The sequence below is a fragment of the Pantherophis guttatus genome, chromosome 7 (genome assembly GCF_059756535.1).
Source record: "Pantherophis guttatus breed Tessera chromosome 7, ASM5975653v1, whole genome shotgun sequence".
Classification (NCBI taxonomy): Eukaryota; Metazoa; Chordata; class Lepidosauria; order Squamata; family Colubridae; genus Pantherophis; species Pantherophis guttatus.
In genome coordinates this window covers 4,673,916-4,690,067 of record NC_142069.1, presented here as the reverse complement: position 1 = coordinate 4,690,067, position 16,152 = coordinate 4,673,916, and the positions used below count along the sequence as shown (strand labels likewise).

The window sequence follows — 16,152 nt, the reverse complement described above, 5'->3', positions numbered from 1 at the left end:
GGACTTCCTGTACTCTGAAATGAACATTTAAATTAACAAGCAGTAAACGCTCATTTAGACAATCGATTAAAATGCAAACTTATTTGTAATTATTTGCCAGGGTTACCAGTGACTACTGTTATGCTCAAGGTACATCTGTATTTCTTGTAAATCAAATCTCTCAGGGGAAAAGGCATGAAATATACTTTTCTAAAAGCACTTTAGACATGGACTGCCAAGATGGCACCCCTGCATCTCTCCTCCGTGATTTGGGGGTTGGAAAAGGACAGGAAGGAAGGATTTTATCATTCAGAGGGCGGTTTTCTGAGTTCCCCAATCTCCTTTCCTTTCCTTCCCCAGTGCAAATAGATAGAGAACCAGCGTAGGCTGTGAAAATTGGAGAAGGAAGGAAAGAAGGAAGGAAGGAAGGAAGGAAGGAAGGAAGGAAGGAAGGAAGGAAGGGGAAAGAGAGAAATGAGGAATGGAGGGAGGGAGAGAGAAATAGATGAGGAAGGAAGGAAGGAAGGCAGGAAGGCAGGAAGGCAGGAAGGAAGGAAGGAGAAAGAGAGAAATGAGGAATGGAGGGAGGGAGAGAGAAATAGATGAGGAAGGAAGGAAGGGAAGGAAGGAGAAAGAGAAATGAGGAATAGAGGGAGGGAGAGAGAAATAGATGAGTTAGAAAGGAAGGAAGGAAGGTAGGTAGGTAGGTGAGGGAAGGTTGGAGAAAGAGAAAAATGTGGAATGAAGGTGGGATGGACAGAGAAATAAATGAGATAGGAAGGAAGGAAGGAAGGAAGGAAGGAAGGAAGGAAGGAAGGAAAGAGAAAGAAAGAAATGAGGAATGGAGGGAGGGAGGGAGAGAGAAATAGATGAGGAAGGAAGGAAAGAAGGGAGGAAGGAAGGAAGGAAGGAAGGGAAGAAAGGAGAAAGAGAGAAGTGAGGAATAGAGGGAGGGAGGGAGAAATAGATGAGTTAGAAAGGAAGGAAGGAAGGTAGGTAGGTGAGGGAAGGTTGGAGAAAGAGAAAAATGAGGAATGAAGGTGGGATGGAGGGACAGAGAAATAAATGAGATAGGAAGGAAGGAAGGAAGGAAGGAAGGAAGGAAGGAAGGAAGGAAGGAAGGAAGGAGAAAGAGAGAAATGAGGAATGGAGGGAGTCCTTTCTGCAGTTCCAAGAAGCTTCCACACCCATTTGCACCACTCAGGTGGCCCCGAAGACACAGACAAACCTCCAAGTGGCCTCAACGGCTCTCTAAAAAGGATGCAAATGACCTGCTGTCTGCAAGGCATATAAATCCTTCCATTCTCCACTATCCAGTCAGAGCTGAAGAAGCTTCTTGGATGAGAAGCGAAACGTCTTCAAAGAAAAAAAACCAGAAAGTCCAGTTAATTGCCTCTTGAAGAAGCATCTTTGGGACAAACATGACTTGGATGACTGAGAATCTCCATTGCCTTTTCAGGAGAAGTTTTGTTTCCTTGGGAGTCTCTACCCTACAGAGGACTCGATTTAAAATCCCATTTTTTAAAAAAATTTGATTTATATGCCGCCCTTCTCCGGAGACTCAGGGCGGCTTACAATGCACTAAGCAATAGCCTTCATCCTTTTGTATATTTATACAAAGTCAGCTTATTGCCCCCACAAACTGGGTCCTCATTTAACCTACCTTAGAAAGGATGGAAGGCTGAGTCAACCTTGAGCCTGGTGAGATTCGAACCTGCAGAAATTGCAGGCAGCTGTGTTAATAACAGGGTGCATTAAACCACTGTACTACCAAGGCTCCTGTTTTGAAGAAGCCATGGGAGATACATACGATCTGGTTGAAAGATAATAATATTTTTTTTTTAAAAAAAAAAATCAAAACCAATTCCTGCCAGCCAGAGCTAGCCTTCCACCCAATCCATTTTCTTCTTGTCTGTATAATCCTGGGCTTAGAAGACGCGGTCTGAAAGATAGCCATTAGGGTGGGCGAGGGTGACACTCGGGCATAAAATCTTGCAAGCTCGAATGATGAGTAATTAACCCAAGGCAGAAATATGATGTGAGAGGGACAGAAAGGGGTTAGGTAACCCCCTCTGAACCCATACATCTCCTGGCTTCATTTGACATTAGTTCCTCTTGACCGCATCGCTACTCTGAGCCGAGCCGAAGGCTATGAATCCTTCACGGCCCTCCGTGGGGGTTTTTAGGGCCACCGAGGCTGTTAATTAAAAGGACAACATCTGTCTGCAAGGCAACAACGCTCAGCCAGCTGCAGGGATGTAGGAACACCGGCAAGGAAGTAGAAGCATGCATGAAGAGGGAGATGCGTAGAGGTTCCTCAAACACGCTCAAGCAGATTCTTCCATTAGATTAGGGAAGAACGTCTCTGAAACGGCCAAATTCCCCCTTAGTCCAAGTACAGGTAGTCCTCCACTTACGACCACAATGGAGCCACAATGAATTTATGTTGCTAAGTGAGAAATTGGTTAAATGGGTTTTGCCCCATTTTACGACTTGCCTCCCCAACTTTGTTAAGCGAACCCCAACCTTGCATCTCTTGACTTAGTAACCTGGTTGTTGAATGAATTTGTCTTCCCCGTTGACTTTGTTTGTCAGAAGGTCACCAAAGGGAATCACGTGACACACACACACACCCCATGTTCACTGCGACCGTCATAAATATGAACCATCGGCCAAGTATCTGAAGGTAAAGCACGTGATCATGGGGAGGCTGCAATGATCATAAGTGACTTGTGACTTTGGGCCAATCACCAGGAGACGGGGAGTTCTAGTCCCGCCTTAAGTATGAAAGCCAGCTGGGTGACTTTCGGCCAATCACCAGGAGACAGTGAGTTCTAGTCCTGCCTTAGCCATGAAAGCCGGCTGGGTGACTTTGGGCCAATCACCAGGAGACGGTGAGTTCTAGTCTAATTTTAGGCATGAAAGCCAACTGGATGACTTTGGGCCAATCACCAGGAGACAGTGAGTTCTAGTCCTGCCTTAGGCATGAAAGCTGGCTGGGTGACTTTGGGCCAATCACCGGGAGACGGTGAGTTCTAGTCCTGCCTTAGGCATGAAAGCTGGCTGGGTGACTTTGGGCCAATCACCGGGAGACGGTGAGTTCTAGTCCTGCCTTAGGCATGAAAGCTGGCTGGGTGACTTTGGGCCAATCACCAGGAGATGGTGAGTTCTAGTCTAATTTTAGGCATGAAAGCCAACTGGATGACTTTGGGCCAATCACCAGGAGACGGTGAGTTCTAGTCCTGCCTTAAGTATGAAAGCCGGCTGGGTGACTTTCGGCCAATCACCAGGAGACAGTGAGTTTTACTCCTGCCTTGTCACTTTGGGCCAATCATCAGGAGACAGTGAGCTCTAGTCCCACCTTATGACTTTGGACGAATCACCAGGAGACAGTGAGTTCTAGTTCCAACACTGAGCATGAGATTCTGGGCTCAATTGTGGTCGTAAGTAGAGGACTCCCTGTATATGGAGATGGCATTTGCAGAAAACAATGTGAGGAGGATGTTGGTTACCGAGCGGAAAGGGAGAGGGAAACGAGCCGATCAGGCTCGCCCCTCCAGGAATTGATTTACAACAATCCATTTGTCTTCAACAATGCACCGTTCTCTCAAAATAGATCAAAGTCGCTGGTACACACATGCCCGTATCTGGCCTCGTAATTCTTGGACAGGATTTTAAACCGGGGGAAGCACAGAATGGCAGACATAATACGTGCGGATAATGTTTTAAGAAGAAAATAGATGACGCCTGCCTTCCTCTCTCTGGAAGGCAGCCTCACTTTCTGACGACAACAACAACAACAACAAAAAGAGACAACCTCTGAAAGGGCAAAAACTGTGGGGGCAATAAGCTGACTTTGTATAAAATATAGAAAAGGATGAAGGCTATTGCTTAATGCATTGTAAGCCGCCCTGAGTCTCCGGAGAAGGGCGGCATATATATCAAATTAAAAAAAGAAAATTAAAAAAAGAAAAAAACAGCAACTGCAAAACAGGTGGTCCTTGACTTACGGCCACAATTGAGCCCCAAAATTCTGTTGCTCTACGAGACAGTCGTGAAGGGAGTTTTGACCCCCTTTCTCGTCACGGTTGTTAAAGCGAATCACAGCAGTTGTTCAGCTAATCGTACCGTTGTTATGTGAGTCTGGCTTCCCCATTGATTTTGTTTTTCAGAAGGTTGCGTGAGCCTGGGACACTACGACCATCATAAATATGAGTCAGTTGCCAACCATAGACAGATAGACTGTCTATCATCTCTTTCTTTTCTTCCTTCCTTCCTTCCTTCCTTCCTTCGTCTATCTATCTATCTAATCACCTACTTCTTTCTGTCTATCATTTCTTTCTTTCTTTCTTTCCTTCCTTCTTTCTTTTTCTTTCTTTTTCTGTTTGTCTGTCTGTCTGTCTATCTATCTATCTATCTATCTATCTATCTATCTATCTCCCTCTATTTCTCTTTCTCTCTCTTTCTCTCTCATCCCTCCCTCTCTTTCTCTTTCTCTCTCTCTCTCTCTCCCTTTCCCTTCCCCCTCTGTCTCCCTCCCTCTCTTTCCCTTTCTTTCTTTCTCTCTTTTTTCTTCTTTCTTTCTTTCTTTCTTTTTCTGTTTGTCTGTCTGTCTGTCTGTCTATCTATCTATCTATCTATCTATCTATCTATCTATCTATATCTCGTATTTGTTTCTGTCTATCTGTTTATCTATCATCTATTTCTTTCTTTCTGTCTCTGTCTGTCTATCTATCTCCTATTTCTTTCTTCTGTCTGTTTATCTATCATCTCTTCCTGTCAGTCCGTCCATCTATCCATCCATCCATCCATCCATCCATCCATCCATCCATCCATCCATCTATCCATCCATCCCCTATTTCTTTCTGTCTATCTATCATCTGTTTCTGTCTGTCTGTCTCTCTCTATCCATCCATCCACCTACCTATCTTTCTACCTACCTACCTACCTACTTCTGTATCTATCATGTTTTTCTACTTCTGTGTACCTTGTAAGGTAAAAGTAAAGGTTCCCCTTGCACATATGTGCTAGTCATTCCCGACTCTAGGGGGCGGTGCTCATCTCCGTTTCAAAGCCGAAGAGCCAGCGCTGTCCGAAGACGTCTCCGTGGTCATGTGGCCAGCATGACTAAACGCCAAAGGCACACAGAACGCTGTTACCTTCCCACCAAAGGCGGTCCCTATTTTTCTACTTGCATTTTTTACCTGCTTTCGAACTGCTAGGTTGGCAGAAGCTGGGGCAAGCAACGGGAGCTCACCCCGTTACGCAGCACTAGGGATTCGAACCACTGAACTGCCGACCTTTCGATTGACAAGCTCAGCGTCTTAGCCACTGAGCCACTGTGTCCCTATAATTATATAGGGATTATATAACTATAAATGATACTTTTATAATTATATAAATTATATAACTATCATCCCTACAATAATACCTTGTATTATTGCTAAATAAAATATTTTCCCTAGGAAAAAAGGGGATGGGGCTTTGACCCCACAGTCCCAGCTGCCCCCTGGGTCGTTCCCCCAGAGTTGCTCCTCCCTCCTCCCTTGTGGACGGCGCTTACTCACGGAAGTGTTCTGGCACTGGACGCTGGAGCTGTTGAACCTCAGGGCCGGCACTCGCTTCTCCGCGCCTTGGATGGTGATGATGCACTCGTAGCCCCGTTGGCCGGACTGCGGCTGGGGTAAATTCTTGGCCTTCAAGGTGATGGGCTTGATAACATCCACGGGGACCAAGATCTTGCTGGCCCTCAGCAGCTGGGGACAGTCCTGCACACAAAGCAGACGGAGCACAATTCTGGGGAGTTAGGACCCAAAACGTCATGTATTCCTGTTTTCACATGCATCTTCTTGAACCCAGGTTTGGGACCTGAGCAGGGGTGGGATTCGAAGATTTTAGCAACTGGTTCTCTGCCCGGTTGCTGGGTGGGTGTGGCCATGGTGGGCGTGGCCTACTCGGCCTCCTGCACCACGGGGGGGGGGGCTTTTTGCCCTCCCCAGGCTCCAGAAGCCCTCCAGAGGCTGGAAACGGGCACGTTTCCAGACTTCCAGTATTATTTTTTTTTAAATTTGATTTATATGCCGCCCTTCTCCGGAGACTCAGGGCGGCTTACAATGCGTTAAGCAATAGCCTTCTTTCTTTTGTATATTTATACAAAGTCAGCTTATTGCCCCCACAAACTGGCTCCTCAATTTACCTACCTTAGAAAGGATGGAAGGCTGAGTCAACCTTGAGCCTGGCGAGATTTGAACTCGCAGTAATTGCAGGCAGCTGGTGTTAAATTACAGTGCTCTGTCTGTTGAGCTATCCAGTATTTCCGGTAGGCCTGGGTTTTTTTGCCCTCCCCAGGCTCCGGAGGCTTTCCCCAAGCCTCTGGGAGGGCGAAAACGACCTTCCCTGGGGCTCCAGAGGCCCTCTGGAGGCTGGAAACAGGCCCATTTCCAGACTTCCGAGAAGGCCCATTTTTCACCATCCCAGAGCCTCAGTGCAGGCCCTGTACTTACCTCACATCCAAAATGGGCCGCGTGGAGACTCCTGGGAGGGGCGGGGTGGGTGGAGCCAGCCAGTCCTTGCAACTACTGGTTCGGCAAACCAGAGTAAAATTAGCATTTGGTTCGCCCGAACTGGCTGAATCCCATCCCTGGATATGAGTGTATTAGGAAGACTACCTGATGCTTGTGGGCTTTCCTTTTCCAAGATAAGCTGCTCCCACCTCCCCATACACAGGCTGAGGTCAAGAGAGTGTTGTCCACACACAAAGACTGACTTGAGATCGATTTAAAGGTCTCGGAGATCGGCTGAGGAATTTTCTTATTTTATTTATTTAAATCCCACCTTTATTATTTTTATCTGCAGCTTTAGGGCAAAAAAGCATATCGAGTACTCCTACCTACCTCCACTTATTTTTTTCTACTACAAGAGGGGGTTTCGGTTGAGAAAGAGGGACTGCCCCAAAGTCACCCAGTTGGCATTCCTGCCGAAGGCAGAACTGGAACTCACAATCTCCTGGTGATTGTCCCAAAGTCACCCAGCCAGCTTTCCTGCCTAAGGCGGGACTAGAACTCACAGCCTCCTGGTGATCGGCCCAAAGTCACCCAGCCAGCTTTCGTGCCTAAGGCGGGACTAGAACTCACAGCTTGCTGGTGATTGGCCCAAAGTCACCCAGCCAGCTTTCGTGCCTAAGGAGGGACTAGAACTCACAGCCTCCTGGTGATTGGCCCAAAGTTACCCAGCCAGCTTTTGTGCCTAAGACGGGACTAGAACTCACAGCCTCCTGGTGATTGGTCCAAAGTCACTCACTTAGCTTTCTTGCCTAAAATTGGACTAGAACCCACCGTCTCCTGGTGATTAGCCCAAAGTAACCCAGCTAGCTTTCTTTCCTAAGGTGGAACTAGAACTCACTGTCTCCTGGCCATTGGCCCAAAGTCGCCCAGATGGCTTTCATGCCTAAGGCGGGACTAGAATTCATTCTCCTGGTGATTGGCCCAAAGCCACCCAGGCTGCTTTTATACCTAAGGTAGGACTAGAACTCACCATCTCCCAGTTTTTAATCTGGTTCCTTCACCATTAGACCAGCTCACCACTCTCTGTGAAAACTATCTATGGTTTTTACGTACAGATTTGATGCTATTTGGCATCGGAAGGCAGAAAGAGCAATACAATCTCAATATTACACTTTTTTAAAAAAAATTCAGGAGGGAACAGCTTTCTACCCACGTCATCAGTACAAAATCATATTATATCATCCTATTCCGAATGGTCCCGTATTGTCTCATCTTCATTAGGACCCAGCTAAGCTATCTGAAGGGATTACAAGCAAAATGTGCAAATTTTACCCTTTTTTTTTTATCAGCCATGCTCAATTAGCCATCCTTTGGTCTGAAAGTTTTTGAACAAATTGGGAGAAATCATCCAATAATCTTTATAATGAATCCCACTGTTGGGTTTATATATTTCCTAAAGCGTATCAATTGCAAAGTGCAACGAATTGTTTCGTGCCTGATGTTTCTTTCCGGATGGCTATTAAAGTTAATTTAATACCTAAATAAATGTTAGATCGCTGGATCTGTGTACAAGGATGTAAAAGGGAGGGTGGGGTAGAAATTGTTCTGTATGAAACAGCAATATGACAAAGAATTCTGGGGGGAAAAAGTCATCCGATTACGTTTTGATTCAAAGCTGCTCAACATTTACTAGCTCTACTGGCAAGTCTTAAAAAATGCATGAACTGAACCGTCCCAGAAGGCAGTTCTGCTGGGACTAGGCATTAAACATTATTAAACAAGCTATATGTTCAAACAGCTCCCCCAAAATAAGCCAATAATTAATGCTTGATCAAATACAGTTTATTAATGAATATTTATAATATTCATATTATAATATTTATAATAAATATTTATAATAATTTAAATATTTATAATATTTAAAACTACATGATAATCAAATAATCTCCAGGAATTCTGGGAGTGGAAGTCCACCCATCTTAAAGCATGCTTGGCTGGGGAATTATGGGAGTTGAAGTCCACGCCTCTTAAATCATGCTGGACAGGGAATTATGGGAGTTGAAGTCCACCTGTCTTAAAGCATGCTTGGCTGGGGAATTCTGGGAGTTGAAGTCCACCCATTTTAAAGCATGCTAGCTGGGGAATTATGGGAGTTGAAGTCCACGCCTCTTAAATCATGCTGGACAGGGAATTCTGGGAGTTGAAGTCCACCCGTCTTAAAGCATGCTTGGCTGGGGAATTCTGGGAGTTGAAGTCCACCCATTTTAAAGCATGCTGGACAGGGAATTCTGGGAGTTGAAGTCCACCCATTTTAAAGCATGCTGGCTGGCGACATTACAACTATCCCAAATAGATGCCAGTTGCCAAATGTCCCAATTTTGATCATGTGACTGTGGGGAATGCTGCAAGGGTCGTAAGTTTGAAAAACAGTCATCAGTCACTTTTTTCCGGGCCGTTGGAACTTTGAACGGTCACTAAACGAATGGTTGTAAGTCAAGGACTACCTGTATGACCTTCTGTCTCGTGCAACGGACATTTCAGGTTTCTAGAGTCAGGGGTGCAGAAGGCCAGGCCCCACAACCCCACGTTCATCTCTTCTCTTCTCTTCCCCCCAAAAAATAAATTGCTTTTTAACGTTTCAATTAGGAAGTACATGGGAGTCGATCAAAGGGAGACACACATCGTGAAGTGCCTGTTTGCCTTTTCCAGCCCCGGCCTCTTCAATTATCTATAATGAACTTCTTAAGGCAGCCTCAAACCTTTTTATATGCTAACGAAGGCTGGATTGAAGCTGTGGCAATTGCCTCTTGTTAAGGAATGAAAAGCGCGGTGGCATTGCTGGAGAGCAGGGGACAAAACCTGATCTGCAAAGCTTCTGATTCCCTTCCTTGGTCTCAAACACGACCTCTTCCATCAGGGCTGTCAAACTCGCGGCCCGCGGGCTGGATGCATCACGCCCTGGCCATGCCCACGCCTGGTTTAACAAAGGGAGAGGGGGAATCACGATAAGTCACGTGATGATGCCGTGACGACGCGAGTTTGACACCCCTGTCGTACACCCCGGATGTCAATCAATCAGAACAGAGCTGGAAGGGACCTTGAAGGTCTTCTAGTCCATCCATATATGCCTGTCTGTCTATCTCCTTTTCTCTCTATCCTTCTATCTATTCATCTATCCATCCACCCATCCATCCATATATATCTGTCATCTCTCTCTCTCTACCTCCTCCCTCCATTTCTACATCTACCTATGCATCTATTGTCCATCTACCCACCCATCTATCTGTCCGTCTGTCTGTCTATCTATCCATCTATCCATTCATTCACTTCTCTCTTCATCCATCCATCCAACTCTGTCTGTCTATCCGTCTGTCCATCCATCCGTCTTATCTATCTATCTTTCTATCTATCTATCTATCTGTCTGTCTGTCTGTCTATCTATCTTCTATCTATCATCCATCCATCCATCTATCCATCCATGACTCTGTCTGACTGTCTACCTCTATCTATCTATCTATCTATCTATCTATCTATCTATCTATCTATCTATCTATCTATCATCTATTCATCCATCCATCCATTTATTGTTGTGAGCCGCCCTGAGTCCTATGGAGATAGGGCAGCATATAAATAAAATAAAATAAATAAAATAAAATAAATAAATCCATCCATCCATGACTCTGTCTGACCGTCCACCTCTCTCTCTCTCTCTCTCTCTCTCTCTCTCTCCCTATCTATCTTCTAGCTATCATCCATCCATCCATCCATCCATCTATCCATCCATCCATGATTCTGTCTGTCTGACTGTCTACATCTATCTATCTATCTATCTATCTATCTATCTATCTATCTATCTATCTTCTATCTATCATCCATCCATTCATCCATCCATTCATTTATTGTTGTGAGCCGCTCTGAGTCCTATGGAGATAAGGCAGCATATAAATCAAATCAAATAAATAAAATAAAATAAATAAATCCATCCATCCATGACTCTGTCTGTCTGACTGTCTACCTATCTCTCTCTCTCTATCTATCTATCTTCAAGCTATCATCCATCCATCCATCCATCCATCCATCCATGATTCTGTCTGTCTGACTGTCTACATCTATCTATCTATCTATCTATCTATCTATCTATCTATCTATCAATCTATCTATCTATCATCCATCCATCCATGTCTCTGATTGCCTGCCTACCTGCCTACCCACCCCCCCCCCCACCCACCTACCCATCTGGCTAGCTAGCTACCTAGCTATCATCAGGATAAAGCTGGAGGCCTCTTGATACACCCACCCATCTCAAGCTCTTAATATTGTCCCATTTGAAAGGACTCCTTTACAAAAAAAAGGAGACAGCCTTTCATTGGAGGGTTGCATCTTGATTTTTTTTAAAAAAAAAAACTCCGCCTTCCCCCATCTTGCCCTCCCCTCCCACCTGGCTCTGCCTGCACCTGTCAAGAATTCTCTCCTTTCCCTTCTCCCCCTATCCAACCAGCAGCGGGGCTCTTGACAACTCCGGAGGCCAAGGAATCTCTGCTCCTGAAGTGGCAGCTTCGGGGAGAGGAAAGGAAAAAAGGGAGGACAAAGAAAATCAGCGCATTTGAACCTGAAGGGGGCTCTTGAAGGATTTCGAGCGGAGCGGCAGCTGGCTCAGAGAATGGAGTATCTGCCAGCTTGAAAACGATGAAATAATATTTGAAGTTCTCGCTCTTTTATGTGGCTCGAGCCAGGAACGAGTTGGAACCCTGGTAGCGTGCAAGCTTTTTTTTATTATTATTATTATTTTATTTTATTTTTTTTTTTCAGATTTCCAACCCCTTTTCATCTCCTTCTCTCGCTCAGCCCGGCCCCCCCCCCCTCCTCATTTCGCAGGCCAGCGCAAGCACGGCGAGATGAAAAAAAAAAAAATTCAGCGTAATTAGATGATTAAGTACCTTTTAAGCCCAGGCCCTAACAGACTGGTTATCTGGAATTGCTCTTTTAAAAAAAAAAAACAAAAAAAACGTTCCCAGCTTTTATTCTTACCAACATCTTTTCTGCCTCGTATCACCCCCTGCCCCCCCTTTTTTTTCGTGCATGCCACTCGGCTTTCTTTCTCACAAAAGGACCCCAAATCCCTTTCAAGGCTTTGAAAAAAAAAAGATACTGTTGAAATACAGAGGATTAAGGCTTTGTTTCCCCTCTCGTTCAAACTTGCTAGCCTCACTCTGTGCCGGACGCGCCAGCCCCGGTGGATGGGGTGAGAGGAGAATGGATCTCGGGAGGGAATCCGTATCCGGCACAAATGTCGCTCGCCGCCTCAAAGGCCCGATCTGATGCCAAAAGCCGCTATTACGGGGCTTTAATCATGCGCCAGCCAGCTCCCCAAACACGACAAACCCTCGGAAGTGAACTCAAAGATTCCTTTATTAGGAGCGCCGGCAGCCCCGGCAAAAAGTTTCTCTCTCACCGCATGCTGACAAGTCCGTTTGGCAGGGAGGAGAATAGCTGTCTGCCCCATGTATTCATCTCTGCCCCCTGCCTTTTATCCCCAGAGTTAGGGTGGGGCTTCGCTAGCAGCGGTGGCTCTTCCGTCCCGAGGACCAGCCCATAGATTTCCACTGCTCTCCTCTCCTCTGCCTTCTGTGTGTCAAGCACTGGACTCAGCTCTTCCTCCTCTTCCTCATCAGCCACCTCCAGACCTGGGGGCTCTTGACTCTCCGTCTGAGGGCTGACGGACGGCCCAGGCTCCACCTCTCTCTCTCTGCCAGCTCCATTCCCCCTTCCTCCTCGGAGCTCCCACATTGCCCTGATGCTGACCTTGACTCCCATGCCTCCTCCTCCTCCCGATTCAGCTGCTGAAGGGGCCAGCGGCCAACATGTCTTATTTTCGGGGAAACACAGTAGGATATATTAGGAAGTTGAAAAATATCCTGAAAGAAATCCAGGACTTCCAATACAGACTATATGTTGTATTGTTGCCAATAAAATTAGATGGATGTGTCCATATAGCCACCGGGAATCAAGGTCAACTCTAGAAAAGGTAACTTGGATATTCCATTAAAAAATAACCTGTTTTATACAGTATATTCAAAATGAAATAAAGTGTTGTGGCTCCGTTACTTGAGCCTGTGTCATCGGCAGGAGAGGACTCCGAGAGTGAAGGAGAGGAGTTGGCAAGGCCTCCCTCTCCAGGACCCTCCTCTCTGGCAATGCCTTCGGTGTCCGTCGAAGGGCAAGAGATAGGGCCGGGGCCAAGCACGTCCACGCAGCCACAGGTGGACAGTGATGAGGGTAATGAGTCTTGGCTGGATCCACGCCAGCTTCGCAGAGATAAGCGCACGCAACAGAAGAAAAGGCGTGCCAGAGATTAGGCTGAGTCACTGGACCACACCCCACAGGATATAAAAGGGAGCGTGGTGGCCAGTCAAACCTTGTGACGAACAAAGCTGAGAGCTTCCACGCCATTCTGCATCGCCGGACTTTTGCTATAGACTTTGCTGGATTATATTTGGACTTGATTTACTATGTAATTATTGAACATTTTACTTTGATGTACCAGAAGCGGAGAGAAGTTATCTCTTCCCTTCGTGAGTAATAAACTCTTGGCAGGCAGCCACTAGGTTGCTGCCAAGTTCCGTTATCATAAGGAAAAGGATTTTGTCGGCTGGTTTGGTTTTTAACTCTTTTATAAAATAAAAACTTGGTTGTTTTCTTGCAGACATTTATTGAACCAACAAGATAACATCATTAATGCTAGGTGGTTGTTAGAAATTACTGGATACAAATTACAATTGAAACCTGAACTTTACTTACTAAACATTAGGCCAGATAAAATAGGCACTAACAAATGGTATCTGATTGTCTATATTACAACTGCAGCAAGAATATGTCTCACCCAAAATTGGAAGGGAAAAGACCTACTGTCTGAAGATTTGATTTTAGGGAAAATTATGGAATATGTAGAAGCCGATAGGCTAACAAAAATTTTAAGAGATCAAAAAAATTCCGCATATTTTCAGTGTTGGGACCTATGGTATGTTTGGTTAAATAACAGAATAAAAAGAGGACAATGTTAGCTTAGTTTTTATTTCTCATTTGTATATTTGGAGTGAAGGTAATGTATTGTGCAAGGTTCTCACCGCGATCTGTTTGTTGATAAATTTTCTGTTTGTATTTTTTTTAAAAGAAATAAAATTTATATTAACAAAAAAAATAATAATAATGCTAGACTGGAGTTTGCTCTGTTTATATACAAGTATACAGGACAAGCCACTTTCTATACAAGAGAGCAACCAGTAATAGGTTTCAAATTTTTTTTACTACCGGTTCTGTCGGTGTGGCTTGGTGGGTGTGGCATGGCTTGGTGGGCATGGCAGGGGAAGGATACTGTAAAATCTCCATTCCCACCCCAATCCAGGGAACGGTTACTGCAAAATCCCATTCCTTCTTGATCAGCTGGGATTCGGGAGGCAGAGAATAGATGGCCCCGTCCCCATCTACGGGCCAGTCAGAATTCTTAATACCGGTTCTCCAAACTACTCAAAATTTCCGCTACCGGTTCTCCAGAACTGGTCAGAACCTGCTGAAACCCACCTCTGGAGCAAGCCCCACTCCCTTCTAACACTGATGATGATATCTGGCTGGGTCATGAAACGTCTGCAAGAAAACAAACCTGTTTATAAGCACCAAGGACCCCATATTTTCATTCTTTTCACAACAGGGACACAAAGCTAAGCTCCCGGAGTCCGTAAGAGCTTGCTGCTTTTATCAACGTGACAAAAGAACATTTCGAGCTCTGACGCTTTCATACAGGAGTGTGACATCAGGACACATGTGTACAGAAGGGAAGGTGCACCTCTGCTCTCGTTATTTTGTTCCTGCTTAGTTCTCGTGGATGCTGCAGCCCTAACCTCGAAGAGTTAACAAAAAAACCACCATCCCGTTCTCTCTTCTCCTGAATTATTAAAGGCAATTCTGAGTGAAGAATCAGCACAATTTCCACCTGACGGATCTATCGATCGATAGCTCTTGTAATTGAAACTAATGCAAACTTGTAGCCCAGCGTTCCTAATTTAAAGTCACGGGAGCACCACAATCCTGAGACTTCTAAGCAAGAAGGACCAATCGGGATGGAAGGTGTGGATGACCTTGGGGTGCCCGAGGAGAAGAGATGCTGCCTAGGAAGCAAGCAGGTAAGACAAGCAGGAGGAGCCTCCAGTGGCTTAACGGACAGAGGAAGAAACTGAGGAAGAATGGCACTAATGGATCAAGCAGTTAAAAGTGGCGGAAGGACGTTGTTTGAGTTGCAACCACAATTGAGGCCAAAATTTCTGTTGCTAAGCAAGACAGTTGTTAAGTGAGTTTTGCCCCATTTTACAACCTGCCCTGCCACCGTTGTTAAGTGAATCACTGCAGTTGTTAAGTTACTAACATAGTTGTTAAGTGGATCTGGCTTTCCCCTAGACCAGTGATGGTTCACCTTTTTGGTGTTGACTGCCCAAAGTGTGCGTGCGAATAATAATAATAATAATAATAATAATAATAATAATAATAATAATAATAATAATAATAATAATAATTATTATTATTATTATTATTATTATTATTATTATTATTTATTTATTTATTTATTTTGTATATTGCCCTTCTCCCGAAGGACTCGGGGCGGTGAACAGCCAGCAGATAAAATACAGAAAATACAAAAATTAAATCAATATTATTATTGATATTACAATGCGGGGGCAACTCGTTCCAGAGGGTCGGTGCCCCCACAGAGAAGGCTCTCCCCCTGGGGGCCACCAGCCAACATTGTTTGGCCGACGGAACCCTGAGGAGACCCTCTCTGTGGGAGCGGACTGGCCGGTGGGAGGCTACTGGCGGCAGAAGGCGGTCTCGTAAATACCCGGGCCCTAAGCCATGGAGCGCTCTAAAGGTGGTAACCAATACCTTGAAGCGCACCCGGAAGACCACTGGGAGCCAGTGCAGCTCGCCAAGGAGAGGTGTTACATGGGAGCGTCGAGTCGCCCCCATCACCACCCGTGCGGCCGCATTCTGGACCTGTTGGAGCCTCCGGGTGTTCCTCAAGGGGAGCCCCATTTAGAGAGCATTACAGTAGTCCAACAATCAAGGCATGCATGCCCAACCCCCCAAAATGCAATGCGCACGCATCTCCTACACATGTGCCCCGGCCCCCGCTCATGCGCTTGCCTCTCGCACCCCATTTTCGCTTCCAAGTTGGTGCAGGAGGCTTTCCAGGCCCAAAACAGGGTGGAAAACAAAATGCCGGCCAGCTAATCGGCACGCCAGAAACCCGGAAGACTAGCTGGCCGGGGGGGGGGGGCGGGCGGGCATGTGCACACCAGAAACCGGAAGTTCATTTTCAGGCGTGTGCATGCACCATTGGCAGCTGTGCTGGCAGCTGACCGTCGCGAATGCTCACGCAGGAAAACAGAAAACAGCTCTTCCAATTTCCAGTACTGCCACATGCAAAAAGGTCAGCTGATCATAATGTGCACATGTGCGCCAGAACCCGGAAGAGGAACGGGTGACGCCGCTTGTGTCAGGCAACATGGTTCCATGTGTCACTTCGGGCACGCATACCATAAGTTCGCCATCACGGGATATAGGTTTTCCTGCTTGAGCAGGGAGTTGGACCTTCCAACCCTATGATTCTATGTTCTAACCC

General features: G+C 45.7%; 1 protein-coding gene across 2 annotated transcripts in view; it reads right to left on the bottom strand.

The window, feature by feature from the left end:
• The window catches only part of PLXNA4 (plexin A4), a 525,881-nt gene that overhangs the window by 126,168 nt on the left and 383,561 nt on the right, over window positions 1-16,152 (bottom strand). For both annotated transcript variants that reach the window (XM_087873566.1, XM_087873567.1), the window contains exon 10: window positions 5,547-5,747. In XM_087873566.1, the coding sequence (XP_087729692.1) occupies window positions 5,547-5,747 (201 nt within the window). The remainder of the gene's footprint in view (window positions 1-5,546; window positions 5,748-16,152) is intronic.